The 18197-nt window shown below is 35.4% G+C and overlaps 1 protein-coding gene across 18 annotated transcripts in view; it reads right to left on the bottom strand.

The window, feature by feature from the left end:
- The window catches only part of ST7L (suppression of tumorigenicity 7 like), an 89785-nt gene that overhangs the window by 21313 nt on the left and 50275 nt on the right, over positions 1–18197 (bottom strand). For 14 of the 18 annotated variants that reach the window (XM_070607959.1, XM_070607949.1, XM_070607945.1 and 11 more), the window contains 3 exons: positions 16804–16954; positions 13145–13237; positions 6656–6795 (listed from right to left, as the gene is read on the bottom strand). In XM_070607959.1, the coding sequence (XP_070464060.1) occupies positions 6656–6795; positions 13145–13237; positions 16804–16954 (384 nt within the window). Of the gene's footprint in view, positions 1–4883; positions 6796–13144; positions 13238–16803; positions 16955–18197 lie in introns of those variants that run through there. The other 4 variants (XM_070607947.1, XM_070607950.1, XM_070607956.1 and 1 more) reach the window with 3 other exon arrangements.

Below are 18197 nucleotides of genomic sequence, written 5' to 3'. Positions count from 1 at the left end.
CCTCATCAGCATTAAAGAACATACCCAGGTTTCCTACCTATTGGTACAACTACTAGAAGTACACCTGCTACCTAAAATTCCCACTTTAGCAAAAAAATACCCACAAGTTATGGTATTTTGGACCAAAAGTATATTCTGTTCAGTTAAAGTTACCCCATAATCTTTCACAAACTTACCCTTTGATTTTTAAAGAGTGATACTAAAACATAAGATATACATTTGTACTTTATATTAAAACTTTTTTTTAACCACTTCAGAGAGTCAAATTCCCCCTGAATCATTACAAACAGTGCCTACTGTTTCTTTGGTATTACTGTACATTTCAGATAATTAGAAAGGCTGAAGTTCTTTGTACAGTTGTGTGAGTATGTAATATAAATGACCAAACAGCATTCTTTCTTAAGTGACTTGCTAGCAACAACAGGAATGAAATTAGAGTGAATCAGTTTGAAAGCAGAAAAGCAAATATGCATTCTTTATTTTAAAGCATCAGAGTTCATCAAATAGGCTTATCCTATAAAGAGCTCTCCAGGCAGCTTATTTGTCTACTTATGTCTTTGCCTTTGCAGTAAGCATTTCTGCAACCTAAGTGCCCTTTATATTTTCTGACAATCCACATCAGCCTCTTCATTTAAAACTCTTCTCCAAATTCATCTCCTACAGGAAGACTTTAGCAAAACCACTTTACTGTCACCACTCCATCATCCTCTATCCCCTCAGCATTACTATATTTGGTTTGAAATTTATTCTTTTGTACCTGTTTTGGCATAAGTCGTGAAGTGATATATTATTGAAACCAAGCATACATATCATGACTATAGGGCTATCTATTGTGTAATTTCAAGCAAATCACTTAACTTTAACGACTCAAACTTCCCCATTATAACACTGGAAGATCACAATCCGTCCTCCATTGGCTCTAGTGAGAGTAAATGAGAGAATAACTATAAACTGCTAAAAAAAGATAACTAACTGAAGTCCAAATTACTCTTAGTTTAGAATTGTAATATATTAAGTAGTCATACTAATTTAGTTCTTTTGAGCATTAGAAATTTGAATAGTAGGGGAAGGAGCAAAATTCCACTCAAGAGAAAAGCTAAAAACTATTCCTCAAGCTTATAATTTTCTTCTGTATCCCATTATTCTCTGCATTTAGAGGACTATAGTGGGTCTGCAAAAAACGACGACATTTTCTAAACCAAAAATCAGTAGGTTTCCTAATGTGAATTCTAATATCACTAGTGTAATGGGTTTGGAATGAGCAATTTACATCAATACCTAAGCACAGTGCTTCTAAAAACTGCTATGCAGTCCATTTGCCCCAAGTGCTAATAATTAAGCAATAAACATATTAGTAGCAGCTAGTGACAGGATGTCCTAAACTTTGGCACTGAGACTTTCGCTTTGAGGGGGAAAGGATGATTAAATATACTGTCAAATAAATTCAGGGAGAGCTTTTGTGAACTTCATAGTTGACAGGCACATGTTAACAGGGAAAGAGGGTCCTTTCCACAAACTTCAAAACTGAATTAAACCCTGGGGAAGGGATATAGACATGCATTAAAAAGTACATTGTTCTAACTTTTATTCCTTTTTTTTCCTTTGAAGAGTTCAGTACTTAGAAAACTTGGATAAATACGAACTTGAGCAATTTCACAAATTTCTCAGTCTAGTTCTTTTTGAAGGAAAACAACGAGGATGAAGGATGAGAAATACCCTTATAGGAAGTAGAGAACATCTTTTCTCTTGCTACAAATATCCCAGTTAATTAAGAAAAGCAAAATTGGGATATGCTAGACTGCCCAAATAAAGACTTCAGCAGCACAAACAAGGGAACAAAAATGTAAACATTTAAAAATTTTGACCTGTCACCTAATAGTCTCATTTTATTATCAGTACAGTCTCTGGGAAATACCTCAGCTTTATTACTGTGTAAATAGTATGGTTACAGAACAATATTTTACAGGAATATAAGCTCAGTTACAATTCAAAATGTTTTAAAAACTCTCTCACTTCTCAGGAACTAAAGAAGTCTCACAGCTTTGAAAAAGAATCCATTTTGAAGAAACTTATTTTAATTGTCAGTTTAATTTCTGAATGTGGCCCTATGTATTTAATAAAGAGTAATACAAATATCATAGGTTTTTAGTATTAATGAAGTCAGATGGAGAATATCAAAAAAACTTTCACCTATAAACAGGTTCATTTCACTAGTTATGACAATAGAAAATCAGGAACCTTTAAAAATAATATTTTTTCTACTGGTGTATATCAATATATAGTTATAACTGTCTATCAACTCCCCTAGTTATGAAGATGATCTTTGCCCTGGAAAAAATGATGAGAAAAGTGGAAAAATCTTCTCAAAAGTTTTGATCACTATTCAGTAAAAGACAGTTGGCATTTATATCTACTTATTATTTTTAAAAATGTAATTTGATGAGAAAAATGCTAATTATTTTTGGGAAGGGGCTGGAGAAATCCCAGTGAGACATTCTGTAGAGAGGTCTTTTGTTAGTGTAACATCTGACCTTCTATATCTTTGGAAATCATACAACTTGGCTAATGTAGTCCTTAAAGAATTAATCAAGCAGATTGTTAGGCCCTAGTTACAGTGAAGTGAGCCAATTATGAATTGCTCAGAAATTCATCACTGGCATGTCCAACCACATTTTCCCAGATAAAGATTAGTAGAAATATGTGGAAACAGGGCCCATTCCCACCTCAGCAGAGCTAAAATATGCTTTCAGTGAAACAAATTTCAACAAAGTTTTGCCTTAGTGAAACAAACAATTTATTTGGGAATCTTTTTGATTTCCGTCTTTACCAGTACCACCTTCTTCTGCCAACATTGCAAGCTGTGTCCTTTTTAGTTAAAACCCAACTAGGGATTTTTATATTCCAATACACTTCTGAATTCAAAGCACTAAGGTCACGTGCCACAAGCCTGAATTCATCAGTAAGTTAGTGAAATCTCCAAAGACCATCTTTAGTCTTTTCACTGTTGTGATAATGCCTTCCCAAGGCTTACTAAGAAGAAAGCTTTTCTTGCAAGAGAGAAATGAAAGGGGCCAGAGAAGATGAAGATTGGTTCTCTAAGGACAGGGCAGTGTTGCTCTTAAATAAAGAAGCTCCTTTCAGATAAGCAGAATCAGATTCCAGTTCATTTGGTTTGCTGGCTACCCTTACTTTGAACTCTCATATTTAACCCAGCAGGCTTCAAAGCAGGTGAGAAAATGACCTACCACTTAAAAGCAATGTTTTCTTTTTCAGGAATTCTGGCCTTGGAGAATATCAGTTCTGATATCAGCACATTCCACCTCTCCAGGGATTTATGTAATTTTTTTTTCATTGCTTTATGTCTCATGTCAGACTAGGTTTTCATCTCAGCCAGGAGAAAAATCAGGAAAAAAAAGTCCTAACTTGCTGAAAATGAAGTCTTATTCTACATAGCTTTATACCATGCAAAAGGAGAAGGGGCACTAAAACCACTAACCGTTCTAGTTCGTTCCCTTCCATTTACTTAAATCTGATGTAGTAAAGATTACTAAAAATCATTTAATCCCTAGTGCCTCTTCACAAACAAGAAACTTTTGTAACAAATCCATTTTAACAAATTCAAATTGAATTCACTCTAACTTGTGAGCTAACACAAAAAAGATATTAGATGAAGAAGAGACAATGGTAACAATGGTAGAAATTTAGGATATTTTCTTAAATTGTTTTGCCTTTCTAAATAAAAGAACAAGTATGTTTCCAAGATTTCTCATTGATTTCTACTGTATTTGACCATCAAATATCTGACTTAATTGAAAATCCTAACATAGGCAGTTTGTAACTTACAAATAGGTTCTGTTCTAAAATGTAGTTTGGCAGTGCCTAGAATTTGAACCATTTCTCCACTTTCTGTGGTTCACAACACATGATGTACCAGAAGCATAGCACTACTAGTATTGGTTAAATGACACTCAACCACCATTTATACCACAGTTTCTATGGGAAAATGCATTTTGAGTTTACTATCAGGACATAGCTCTTCCAAACATGAAGAGGGTAGGGTTTCCCGCTATACCTGCACTTTGGTGATGATGACAATGACGGTGCCGACAACAGCTAACACTCACCTAGTTTTTACTATGGGCAGATACGGTTCTAAACACTTGACATATTTTAAACTCATTTAACCCTCACAAAAATCTATGAGGTAGTACTATTCTCATTTTACAATGAGGGGGAGAAAAGGTTAAGTAACTTACCCGAGATTGCACAGCCATTAAAGTGTCAGGGCTGGAATTCAAAGCAAAGCATTTGGCTCCAGAACCTATGATCATAAGTACTCTGCAATGCTGCCCCTTCTCCACCTCGAAGAAGTGGCACCTGGCATTCTAAATTCCTCTTATTGGGGGTAGAGTAGAGCAGGGCTTCTCAAGTTTTAAATGTGCATATAGAATTTCCGGGGAATTTTGTTAAAAATGCAGATTCAGGAGGTCTGGAGTGGTGCCTGAGGTTCTGCATTCCTAACAAACTCCTGGGTGATGGTGATGCTCCTAGTCCATAGACCACACTTTACTAAGTGGGGAATAAGTGGTATTTGGTCCTCTAGTTCCCTTGCTGGCTATCTGTCTGTTGAGGCATTTATACATTGTGTGTATAAGCTGGAGACTGTCCATACTGTAATCATTTTTCATTAATTCTTAAATGGAACCTGCCCTTGGAACTGCTGCATACCAAATATTGGTGTGCAGGTACTTTTAGTAAATACTTAGCTTTAGGAACTTAAAATGCACACATAAAGGCCACAAGGATAAAATGTGGCTGTAACAGTTTGCTGTCTTTTTAACATTTTAATACTATATACCACCAACTATACAAACATCAAAAGATAGTAAATAAATGCCTGTTTATTGTTCATCAACTAGAATCACAGTAAATTAATAACTTTTGGTCTAAAAAAGAAGTTTCCACTTTAAAATGCATAAGTATTCATTCTCAGACTCTGCTACAGGAATGCTAAGGAGCTTGTGCTATATAATCTTAAAGGCTCTTCTGGTTCATCTGTAATCTTTCAGGTAAAGGCAGACACTATATACCAATGATGATGGATAGAGCAGATAGTGAGTACACTCCATATTAATTTTAGCCAATACTTCATGGAAGTACACTACTAACAATCAATACATACCTATTCCAGATTCTAAATATCCCTCCTTGTTCCATTTCACCTTCTTCTCACTACCCAAGGGCCATCTCTCTCATTGCTTGACTGATCTCAAATACACAGCTGCATTTTTTTTCCAGTTGTTAAATGGACAGGATTCCCCTTCTAGTCAATTTTTTTTCTATGCCAGATTACACAGTAAGGTTATTTCAGTCTGAGACACACTCACTCCCCAGTCAGTACCACTGCAAATAACAGAGTTATAGTATGATCACTAAGCTTCCTTTTTACACTAAAAAGAAACAGAACAGTCAGTTTCCAACCCAAATATCTATACTCCCTGAACAACAGTGGAAAGTCATTCTTCTTGAAGCTTGACCCAGAATCAAGTGCAGTCTCAGACTCCTAGGCCTACAGCCAGTGGCAACTTAACACATTATACAGTTGACCTTCAGGGAAAAAGGGAAACCAGTGCTCTTACTACTGGTGCCATAAGAAAACCAACTAATCATTAAGGCACAAAATAAACTATTCTTAAGGCAGGAAAAGAAATTGTGAGGAAACAGGGAGTTGGAATGGAGGCATATAGAGAAGAACATAGAAATTACATTACCAAGTAAGGGCTAGTGTTTCTACGTTCTCAGTGCTTTTCTATTTGACAATATAATAAATCAGCATTTTCTTTTTGGGTTTGAACTCTTATTACCTGTTAAAAATGCAAAGATGTACAAGAAAGACACATTTTTTAAAAGGTTTGGAGACTTAAAGGGACCTATCTCTGGGAATTTTACTTTGAGCCAATGACATTAATTATGTTCATGTAGAAGAGTAAATAATCATGGGATACCCTTTTTAATATCAGTCCTCAAGTACTTCCTGGACCTGGGTCAGGAAATGGGGAAGCACTTCAAAACTAAAGGGTAAAAATGAAAATAAAGCTCTATACATGGTTCTAAAACCAATGTTGGGGAAAGTCAATAAGGACATGCAGATACAGTAACAGGGCGGCACATCCTGTATCCAGGGCAAATGTCCCATCTGTCTCATCTTACCTACCTATTCTCCATTCTAGTTGCACTCTTGACTTTAAAGTTCAGCAAATCCTTAGAACTAACAATTTCATTTAAACAGAAAAATCAAACAGCTTGTTATAAAATAGGGAAATGTTTTAAATGCCAAAGAAAATGCATTTAGAAGTGTTGGATTATTCTTTAGCAGGAAATAATTGCTATGTTTACCACCAAAAGTGATCTCCAAAGATCAATTTTATAATGTTATGCCATTGTATTCTTTAAACTTTTAAGCAACAAAAAAATAGCTCAAATCACTGAAAAATTTATATTTGACATATTTATGGCAGCAACTTTACAAATCAATTCCTGTAATTTACTATGACAAATATCTTCCACTGATAAACTGGATTGCCAGATACAGATCAAAGATGGTTTCTTGTGTGTTTTACAAATACTCTACACAAGTCCTTGAGATCATACTTACAGCTTTAGCAAAAACACCCATGATTTCAGGAAACTGGTGTGTGAGAAGAGCTATCATTGCTGTGGAAGAACACAGTCCTGCTGTGAAATGAATGAAAAAAGGAAGCTCCTTCTTTGGGTAAACAGAAACATGATGAAAGGCTGCAAGGGAGAAAAGGTAGAAATGGATTTTATTTCAGAATACAGTATAAACAAGCCAGTTTTAGTATTTCCAAATGAAATCTATTTTTAAAAACCAAAAAGGAAAATAATTTTTTAAAAAAGAACAAGAAGTCTCTGGCCAAGCAAGGTAGAAGAAAGTTATCCCTTATCTATTCCAGCATCGATAGCATATCTACATAGTCAGATGACTGTGCTGGGGACCGGGAATAGGACAGCATCGTGGGAAAGAATATTAATTGTAAAGTCATGCTGAGGTGGTTTTGAAAAAGAGCTTTGTCACTTATTAGCTGTGTGATCTTGAAGAAGTTGCTGAACCCTCTAGTAGTTGCTATGGAATTGTTATGATGAACGTTGTAAGCCCTTAATAAATGTAAGTTGTTATAATTCTTGCTCTTTGGAGAGCTAAGAGATGAATATAGAGATCAAGAGACAGATATGTGGTTGGAGACTTCCCAGAACCATCAGTTAATAAATTTACCCAGTTATTAACAAGGTTCTATATGTGGCATTTCATCGAGCACTGTAAAAATCAAACTAGAATATCAAAGCCCTAGGATTCTGTACATAAATGAAGTCCCTTGTCTTATTTACCACATTCGGATATTTACTCAAGTAATCATTATTCTTCTAATGATTAGATATTTCATTACCAATGGTATTCAAGTATTTACAGCTTATTTGAAATTTGAAAATACTTGAATAACAATGCTGAGATAAGCCTATTACAATGTTTGGCATACAGTAGGTGCTCAATAAATGTCTGGTAAACTGAGAGCTATTCTGGGACCTCATCAGTCCAGGAAGTTGACCACTCAGGTCTGGACACAAACCAGGAATTCTTGATGTAATACCCTGCATAAGTAAGGGATGACTAATTCCGTGCTGAATCAAGGTCAGCTGTAAATTTCACTTTTTTAAATATAATGATTCACCTAAGATTACACCTAAGTTTCCTTCAGTAGCCATAATATTTTTGTGTCTTATACTATATTCGGAGAGTATATACTAAAAACCAAACTCATTAAAAATTCATAAAATTTCCAGAGCCTTGAGTCATGTTTAAAGCAAAAGCACACCAAGTCTGAATTTTTTTTAAAAAGTTAGAAACATTAGAAGCTGTGGACAACGGTGTGCTTTCAGCACCCAAAAAACCAGCAGTCCCTTTTGCCCTATCCGTCAGCCACGAGAGGCCAACTTCTTCCAGCAAACCAAGGGAAACAAACTATGGTATTTATGAAGACAGGGAACAAATACTTACGTATACCAATGGTTACTATAATTGCTATTGTATGAGAGACTGCAAAATTAATAATATTAATTAAAGTATATAGCATTTTATGGTTTACAAAGAGCTTTAATTTATATTAGTTTGTTTGATTTTTTCAATAACCCTAAGAAATAGTATTATTCCCACTTTATAAGGTAGAAAACTGTATAGCTTTTAGTAAGATAATTTCCTAAAATATGAGATTTTTATACTAAAGGGGAGACCTAATTATTCCTTTCTGGTATTGCTTTCTGTAGATGTGTTTGTCAGTCAATGTTTGGCTAATACATTAATATAATGGATGGCTAGTACGGAAACACTCCCTGAAGTAAAAGTTCAAATTTCATCACTAGCTTGTAGAGAAAAAATTTATCATGAGGCAAAAAAGACAACTAAATAGCTACGTGAACTAAGGGAATAGTTCAAGTCTGAACTTATGTGGTTAATAAGTAAATTCTAGAATGCTGTAACTCATATCAGGGTTGAAGGAGACTTGAAAACAAAAAACATTAAGTACTCTCGGGTATTAGAATTCCACATTACTAAAAATTTGTTCATTTTACCACAGTCAGAGAAAGAAAAAATACTCCAAGAACATACAATATAATCAAACAAAACCCCCCAGCACATCCCTCCTCTCCTATGTCCTGGAATTTGCAAATGAGTAGCAACCTAAGAATAATAAAGGCCTGCCAAAAAGAAAACTGTCTGTTCTTATAGCCTATGGCTCTGATGATGCATGACAATAATCCTGATTTTATTCATATTGTTGTGTAAAGTTGGCCTTATATCAGGCAACCTTTGTAATAATTTAGGGGGCATTATTTTAGACTAAATGTATTATCCTAATATAACACACTCTTGCATACTGATGTTCCATAATTAAATAATTTGTTCTTTTGCCTTAAATATCTTTGTTCCTGTTAAAATGGAAAAACAACAAGAACGATGACTACCACCACCATCTGAGAAAAGAAAAGAAAATTTCTCTCACTAATGACTTTCTAATTGCCAAAGTCAATGGATTCTTCTCAGTAATTACCTTACTTAATATCTCAGATACTCCTCCTCACTTGGAAATTTTTTCCTCCTTTTCGTTTCTAGGATATCTAGTTCTGGTTCTTGTCCTGTCTCTCTGACGACTCCTTCACAGAATCTTCCAGACTCCTTATCAGCCACCCATTCCTTAGACATTTTTGTGCCCCCATGGTTCCACCCTTAGTTCACTTCTCACTCTATACAGTTTCCCTTAGTGATCTCATTCATGTCTAAAAACAGATGACTCCCAAGTCAGTTTTGTGATGTAGAGAGAAAGAGATAGCAGGACTCCTGGCAATTTTGTTCACACAATGTAATCCTGTCCCTAGGCCATGGCTGACTGGACCAGGGATGAACACCTGAGTAAATCTGATTCTTTCTCCCCGAAGTTTTAGAAGTGGTGTTGAGATATCATTCAGTTTGTATTCTTTGCCTGCACTGATGACATGTAAACTCAGAGCTGTACAGGGGCATCAAATTTGGCTACCTGAGCGTCCAAGAAGGGAAAGCCAAACTGCAAAGACAGAAGGATAAAAATGAAACAAATACACTGAGACAAGCAGAAATCAGAGCTCGTACAAAGAGAAGATGGAGTTGGGGAAGGAGAAAAACAAAGTGAGAATAGGAGAAACTGAAAAAGGCAGCCTGAGATAGAGATATACAGATTACTGACTCCTGGAAATCCTGATAGCCTTCTAGTTCCTGGTTCTAGACCCTTCTGAGATCCAACTGTAATTATTGCCTTTGGGTTCTTTGAGATAAACTAGTCTTCTTCCAACAAATTTCCTTTATTTTTAAGCTACTTTGAAGCAGCTCTCTATTATTTATACCCAAAGAATATCTACAATATTTACTATTTATACAATACATATATTTTTAATATAAACACATTATATTACTTACAAATATATCTTAGACATATACTATTTAGGGATATAAAATATAAAGCCTATGTGTGTATATATATATGTGTTAAGTAGATTATGTAATATTTAAGCATATTTATATATATAAAAATATATACATATATATATGTACATACACTGTTAAAAAAAGAAACAACAGGCCCAAAATGGAGTCACTTGTGCTAAGCCCATATCACCAAACAGAGACTTAATATGTAACCTACTTGCAATTTCAACCTTCTCCAGGAATGTAATCTTAACCAGTCAGTTTGGAATTTCCTAGTCAGCACTAGTGAGGCAATCTGCCTGACAGACCTCTTTTGTCTCCTAAAGGAAGGTGACCTTGCCTGAAACAATCCATTCTTTTCTCCCTCCTGCCTATAAAAGCTTCCTGTTTTGTACAGCTCCTCAGAGCTAGATGGGATGCTGCCCGATTCATGAATCATTGAATAAAGCCCATTAGATCTTCAAATTTACTTAACTGGATTGTTTTTTAACAACAATGGGTGAGATGTCATACATGCAACATACGCAAAGCCTGAACTTATTTACTTCCCCTACTCCTATCCCCGAACCTGCTCCTCCTGCGCGTGATAGATTTACCATTCTTCAAGCCACCCACGTCATATTTGGGAATCATCTCTGACCTTGGAGAGATAGGCACTCCCAACTCGAGCTTCCTTATAATCTATTCCATACATATTTAACACATTGTTTATCAGTTTTTCTATTAACCTGTGAGCAGCTTAGGAGTTTGGAGTAGGATAAGGAGAAAAAGATACTAACATTTAACATTTTTGTTGAGTACTTACAACGTACCTGGCATGTTTATAAGAATAAATTAATAAATTTGACTAATTCAAACAATATTTATTAAATACCAATTTTTATGGTGAACATTATAGAGATACATAGAGGGACAATGAAGAGAATCTTGGCCATCAAGTTTATAATCTAGAAGGGGGAGATTAAGTACACAAAGCACTTTGAGAGTTCAGAGAAAGAAAAGATAACTTATCTCAGAGGATGGAGGAAAATAAAAGACCCTGGGAGAAAAATATCAGCCTACTCAACTTCCATAATCTCTCCTAAATTTTCATCTCTCTGTTTCAACTTTCAGCTCATTAAGTTTGATGACTGTAAAACTGTAACTTTCCTTCCCAGAATTTAGTTCTAATGGTCCCAGAACTGTAAAAATTTTGGCACGTTTATATCATATAAGGAAACATGGTGCTAGCGTTTATAACCTTATTGATTAAATCATAACTTTTTATTTATTTTATTTATTGATTTTTTTTAAGGAAGATTTGCCCTGAGCTAACTGCTGCCAATCCTCCACTTTTTGCTGAGGAAGACTGGCCCTGAGCTAACATCCGTGCCCATCTTCCTCTACTTTATATGTGGGACGCCTGCCACAGCATGACGTGCCACGCAGTGCCATGTCCGCACCCAGGATGTGAACCGGCGAACCCTGGGCCACCGAAGCGGAAAGTGCGCACTTTACTGCTGCGCCACCGGGCCAGCCACTGATTAAATCATAACTTATTGGTTAAATCATAAAAAGAAAAGTTAAAGAGAAATTTATCAGTTCACAGAGAAAAAGAGTGAGTGGATGCCAAGGCAGCTGAGACAAAAGGTACAGACTCTTCTTTTGAGAAGTTTGGCTTCCTGAAAGCAGCGACTAGACGGAAACACTCTCAGCAATCATAACCCTACATATTTCTGGTTCTCCTCCTGACTCTGATTGCTTTTTTTAAAATTGAGAAGTGTAGTCTCTCCTATTTTGTTCTCTTTATAAAGACTGTTGTGGCTATTCTGGGTCCTTTACCTTTCCACATAAATTTTGGGGTCAGCTTGTCAATTTCTGCAAAATCCTTGCTGAGATTTTGATAAGGATTGCATTGAATTTATAGATCAATTTGGAGATAAATGCCATTTAAATAATATTATGTCTTCCAACCCATAAACATGGAAGGTCTCTCCTTTAGATTTTAATTCCTCTCAGCAATATTTTGTAGTTTTTCACGTAGAAGTCTCACACTTCTTTTGTTAAATTTATTCCTAAATTGTTTATTCTTTTTGATGCTATATGATTGGAATCATTTTCTAAATTTCATTTTTGGATTGTTCATTGCTGGTATTTAAATATGCCATTGACTTTTGTAAGTTGATATTATATTCTGCAACCTTGCTGAACTTGTATATTAGTTCTAATAGTGTTTATATGGATTTCCTACATAGAAGATTATGTCTTCTGTGAATAAAGAGTTTTACTTCCTTTCCAATAAGAGTGCCTTTTATTTTTTTTTCTTGCTTGACTGCACTGACTAGAACCTCTAGCACAATGCTGAATATAAGTGATGAGAGCTGACATCCTTGCCTTATTCCTGATCTTACGGAGAAAGCATTCAGTCTTTCACCATTAAGTATGATGTTAGCTGTGGGTTTTTTGTAGCTATTCTTTATTAGGTTGAGGAAGTTCCCTTTTATCCCTAGTTTATTCAGAATTTTTATCATGAATGTGCATTGGATTTTTGTCAAATGCTTTTTCTGCAGCTATTGTCCTTTATTCTATTAACATGGTGCATTACATTTTCAGATGTTAAACCAACCTTGCATTTGTGAGGTAAATCCCACTTGGTCATGGAGTATAATCCTTTTTATATGTTGCTGGATCTAGTTTGCTAATATTCTGTTGAAGATGTCTGTATCTATATTCATGAGGGATGTCATTCTATAGTTTCCTTTTCTTATAATGTATTTGGTTTTGGTATCAGGGTAAATTGGTCTCACAGAATGAGTTGGGGAGTGTTCCTTCCTTCTTTATTTTCTGAAAAGAATTTGTGAAAGATTGGTATTATTTCTTCTTTAAGGTTTATAAGATGACTTCTCTTTTTAAATCTTTAATCTTGGTGTCCTTCATTGCATCTAGCATAGGGTTTTACCCAAAAAATATCTGGGAATGAAATGATTATGCAACTACATGCAAGAAATGGCTAAAATAGTATTCAAAGAGTATCCTAAATTTCAACTAAAGGCACTTTTAAAATGGGAGAATACTATGAAAAACAATCTCACAACTACTTTTAAGTTTAAGAAAACTGGAATATTTACTTACTAGGTAACAGCTCTCTATCAGCAGTCTCTGTGCAGCTGGGATAAGGGTAAAATAGGTGGCCTTTCTCTAGTGGGTATGGAATCATTCTAAAAGCTGAGAAAAAAAATACATATGTTGGCATTCAACTCAGATTCATTTTCATCCTATACTATAGATCAAAGCTATTTTGGAGACATATTTTTACAAAATTTTCACATAGCATTTTATTTTCTTTTTTAGAGACACATTTTAGATGAAAGAAAGCAAAAGAAGAACTAAGGGGAAGAATAAGATTTATTTAGAGAATAATGAATGGTCTGGCTGGAATAAAACTAAAGGGAATAGTGGATAATAAGACTGGCTGGGTCTTTCTTGCCTTAGTCTCCTCATTATAAACACAAGAGACTTAACTTTGTAGGTATGAATTCCACTTCTTATAAGAATATTCATAAAATTGCAACATGTATAACTGTTGTGGCTATAACCGTTGGCAACCTAAAAGAGTTCTCAATGGGTAGCTTCACATGTGAGATGCCAGCAAAGTTTTCTATGAGGAAAGTTTAATTTAGATCAGGGGTCACCAAAGTATAGCCCTCTGACCAGACCTGGCCCACTGTTTTTGTAAATAATATTAGAGGGGCCAGCCCAGTGGCACAGCGGTTAAGTTCGCACGTTCTGCTTTGGCAGCCTGGGGTTCACTGGTTCAGATCCTGGGTGTAGACCTACATACCATTTGTCAAGCCATGCTGTGGCAGGCGTCCCACATATAAAGTAGAGGAAGATGGGCACAGATGTTAGCTCAGGGCCAGTCTTCCTCAGCGAAAAGAGGAGGATTGGCGGCAGATGTTCGCCTCAGGGCTAATCTTCCTCAAAACTAATATAATATTTTATTAGAATACAGCCATACTTGTTCATTTATATATTATGTAAGGCTGCTTTCAGGATACAAGAGTGGGGTAGTTGTGACAGAGACTACGGCATGCAAGGATTAAATATTTACTATCTGGCCCTTTACAGAAAAAACTTACCCATCCCTGATGTAGATTATCACCAACTCTTGTAGACTCTTAAAGAAGGAATCCTTTTCGATCTACTCAGCTAGCTAAAAACTCAGCAAAATTGTGATACGGTTTTTGTTTTTCTTTTAGTGCTTAACTCTATAAACTTTGGTAAAAATATGAATTTTGTTTTGCCACAATAAAAACTAGTAATTTTTCCAAAGTCACAGAGCAAATCAGTGGTAACACTAGGAAATCATTCATCACCATGATTTTTTTTTTTAAAGATTGGCACCTGAGCTAACAACTGTTGCCAATCTTCTTTTTTCTTTTTTCTTTTCCTTTTTCTCCCCCAATCCCCCCAATACCTAGTTGTATATTTTAGTTGTGGTTCCTTCTAGTTATGGTATGTGGGATGCCGCCGTCTCAGCATGGCCTGATGAGCGGTGCCATGTCCGTGCCCAGGATCCAAACCAGCAAAACCCTGGGCCGCTGAAGTCGAGTGCACAAACTTTACCACCCAGCCACAGGGCCGGCCTCCATCAAGATGACTATTTATGAAATACAGTATGTCATACACTTATTAAAAACCTCCTGTGTGCCAAGCAGAACACTAGGATTAAAGACATATACAAGATAAATGAGATAGAGTTTTGAGGAGCTCATAGTACTGAGAAAAAGCAAAAGAAAGTCTAATTACCCAAAGACGTTGAGCTCCTCAGTTTTAGTAGTCCCAGTTTCATTAATCTGTAAATTGTCAGTGTCAAGCACAGTGTCTGACCCTTAGCAAATGGTTAATGTAGAGGTTCCCAAATTTTCTTGGTTCAAGGACACATGGTGCCCTTCGTGTCTCAGTAATTTTTTATGATGCCCCTATGATGAAATAAATATCTAACAATTCCACTTATTAAGTAGTGGGTCCAAACAACTTTAAGAGCTTATGTTCTAGCAACTTAGCAGTTATTCGAAAAAATGATAGACATAAATTAAAGGAAAAAATAATTATTTCATTTTTAAATAACCATCATTTCTTATTAATGTGATGTATGAGCCTGCTGGGCACTGCATAACTTCTCAAAACTTGGAATCAGATTGACTACCAGTATCCTCATTTCCTGTTCCACAATGATTTTGTGTGGTACTTCTTTTAAGCACAGAAACTAACAAAAACCCAGCTTTGTGAAGCTATGACAACACTGAAAGAAATAGAGAATGGAGAGACACCTAATGGTGAAACCATTAACTATCTAGAGCTAACAGTTTGAATGGGCGTCTGACAGATGTTGAATACTGCTGTGTTTCCACTGAAAATTTAAAATATGCTGTGGTACTTGTGTAAATGTACTGTAGTGCCCGAAGATGCCTCAGTACAAAGTTTAGGAACTGAGGGGATTAACCAATTTTAGTGAATGAGCATTGAATTTACTTTTGAATTTTTATTGGTAGCAGAGGTATACTTTCCAAGAGAACTGTTATAAAAATTCAACTGATAAAATATTTTGGTTAAGCTTCTTCATTATCTTAGTGATTTTAGGAAATTACAAATAAGAGACCTAGCAGTAAATTGAAAAACAGTCCAGTTCTCCAAAGAAGGTATACAAATGGTCAATTAGCAAATAAAAAGATGTTCAACATCATTCATTATTAGGGAAATGCAAATCAAAACCACAATGAGATACCACTTAACACTCATTAAGATGACTATTATCAAAAAACCAGAAAATGACAAGTGTTGGTGAGGACACAGAGAAAGTAAAACCCTTGTGGACTGCTGGTAGAATGCAACATGGTGCAGCTGTTATAAAATTTAGTATGGCAGTTCCTCAAAAAATTAAACAGAATTATATGATCTAGAAATTCCATTTCCACGTATATGACCAAAAGAATTGAAAGCAGGAGCTTTTGTATACCCACGTTCACAGCAGCATTATTCACAACAGCCAAAAGGTGGAAACAACCCAAATATCCACTGATTATATGATTCCACTATATGAGATGCCTAGAGCAGGCAAACTCATAGAGACAGAAAGCAGAATGCTTACCAGGGGCTGGGAGGAGGGAAGACTGAGGAGTTACTGTTAATGCGTATAGAATTTCAGTTTGGGATGATGAAAAAGTTCTGGGGATGGATAATGGTGATAGTTGCACGACACTGTGATTGTACATAATGCCACCGAACTGCACATTTTAAAATGGTTAAAATGATAATTTTCATGTTATGTATATTTTACTACAATAAAAAAAAGATTTAAAAAAGAATAGAATTAATATTAGTTGTGAGGAAAATAGTTTCATGTTGTACACATCTGAAAATAACACATAACAAAACAAAAACAGTTCAATTTAAAAAATATTAGAACAATAGCTCAACCACATTAAAATGCTTATAAACCAACGATGTAAGTTTTCATTTTCTTTCCTTAGAAATATGTAATTTAAATGAACATATGGCAGAATACCATAAAAGTTTCTCATTCTGCTTTTCCTAAATGTGGAATCCATATAAATACATTAAGAATTTCTTCCACCAATAATCAAAATATAACATCATTGAGTTTACTTTGAAACCAATCTGAACAATAAATCCTTACAGAAACTCAGACAATCTCATTAAAAAAAGACTGCCTGTGAATGCAATGGATAGTCAAAGAGATTAGTGTTACTTTTGGAAAGAATACTTACTGCCTTCCCATGTACATTGTAATAGATTAAGGGCACCTTCTATTCGCTTCCAATGCTGAAGATGAAAGAAAGCATAGGCAATTGCTTCACTATCACCCCGTTTCAGAATGTGTTCTGGAGGCAAAATCAGACTTTTCATCTCTAGTAAATACTAGAAAAATAACACACAGACATAGACACATCACAGAAAAAAGAAAAATTATGTTAAATTCAAATGCCCACAAAAATGTAGATTCAAATTTTATAAAGTCAATTTGATTTAAAAAACAAACATTAAGCTAGTTGAAATGACAAGAGGGTCCTATTGATAACATGTATATAACATGCTTATATATGCAAATTCCAAAGAGCAGAATATTCCTATAGGTAAAAATAAAGTGATAAATGGCTCATGTGTGACCTTGCCAAATACCAAATGAAAACTCAAGCTGAGGAAACAATGTGAGAGCAAACAGTTATTTTTCCAAAAAGAATTAAGTGTAAAAATTATAAAGTACAATTTTGGAACAACACTTTATGGTAAGATTCAATTCTTTTTTTTCTCTTATTTCCATTTTGCAGATGAAGCAACCTAATTGTGAAGAAGTTCAATTAAATTAATATTTACTGAGAGCAAAGCACTATACTTGTCAGGGAGCACCAAAAAACACTCTATTCTCTGGAGCTTTCTAAAGTGCTGAGAATGACAGATTTCTTAAGTTAATAATGACAACCAGAATGTGCTAAGTGCTTTATGAGAGCTATAAACAATGTATATAAGAATATGGATAGGAAGTATTAATTTTTTTAATTTAGTCTTTTATAACAGCTTCAATGAGATATAACTCACATATTTTACAATTCACCCATTTAAAGTATACAACTCAGGGGCTGGCCCTGTGGCCGAGTGGTTAAGTTCACTCGCTCAGCTTCAGCGGCCCAGGGTTTCACTGGTTCGGATCCTGGGCGCGGACATGGCGCCGCTCGTCGGGCCATGTTGAGGCGGCATCCCACATGCCACAACTAGAAGGACCCACAACTATAAGTATACAACTATCTGCTGGAGGGGATTTGGGGAGAAAAAAGCAAAAAAAAAAGGTTGGCAAGTTGTTAGCTCAAGTGCCAATCTTTAAAGTATACAACTCAATGGTTTTCAGTATATTCACAGATAGGTGCAATTATCACTGCAGTCAATTTTAAAACACTTTCATCACCTCAAAAGAAAACCCTGCACTCTTCAGTTATCACCCTCTACTCCCCAATCCTCCTTAAGCCCTAATCAACCACTAATCTACTTTTTGTCTATAGATTTGCCTATTATGGATATTCCATACAAAGAGAATCACATAATACATGGTCTTTTGTATCTGGTTTCTTTCACTTACCACAATGTTTTCAAGGTACATCTATATTGT

The sequence above is a fragment of the Equus przewalskii genome, unplaced genomic scaffold (assembly GCF_037783145.1).
Source record: "Equus przewalskii isolate Varuska unplaced genomic scaffold, EquPr2 ChrUn-13, whole genome shotgun sequence".
NCBI classification, from domain to species: domain Eukaryota; kingdom Metazoa; phylum Chordata; class Mammalia; order Perissodactyla; family Equidae; genus Equus; species Equus przewalskii.
Note: the sequence above shows the minus strand (reverse complement) of the source record. Positions and strands in the feature narration are given on the sequence as shown.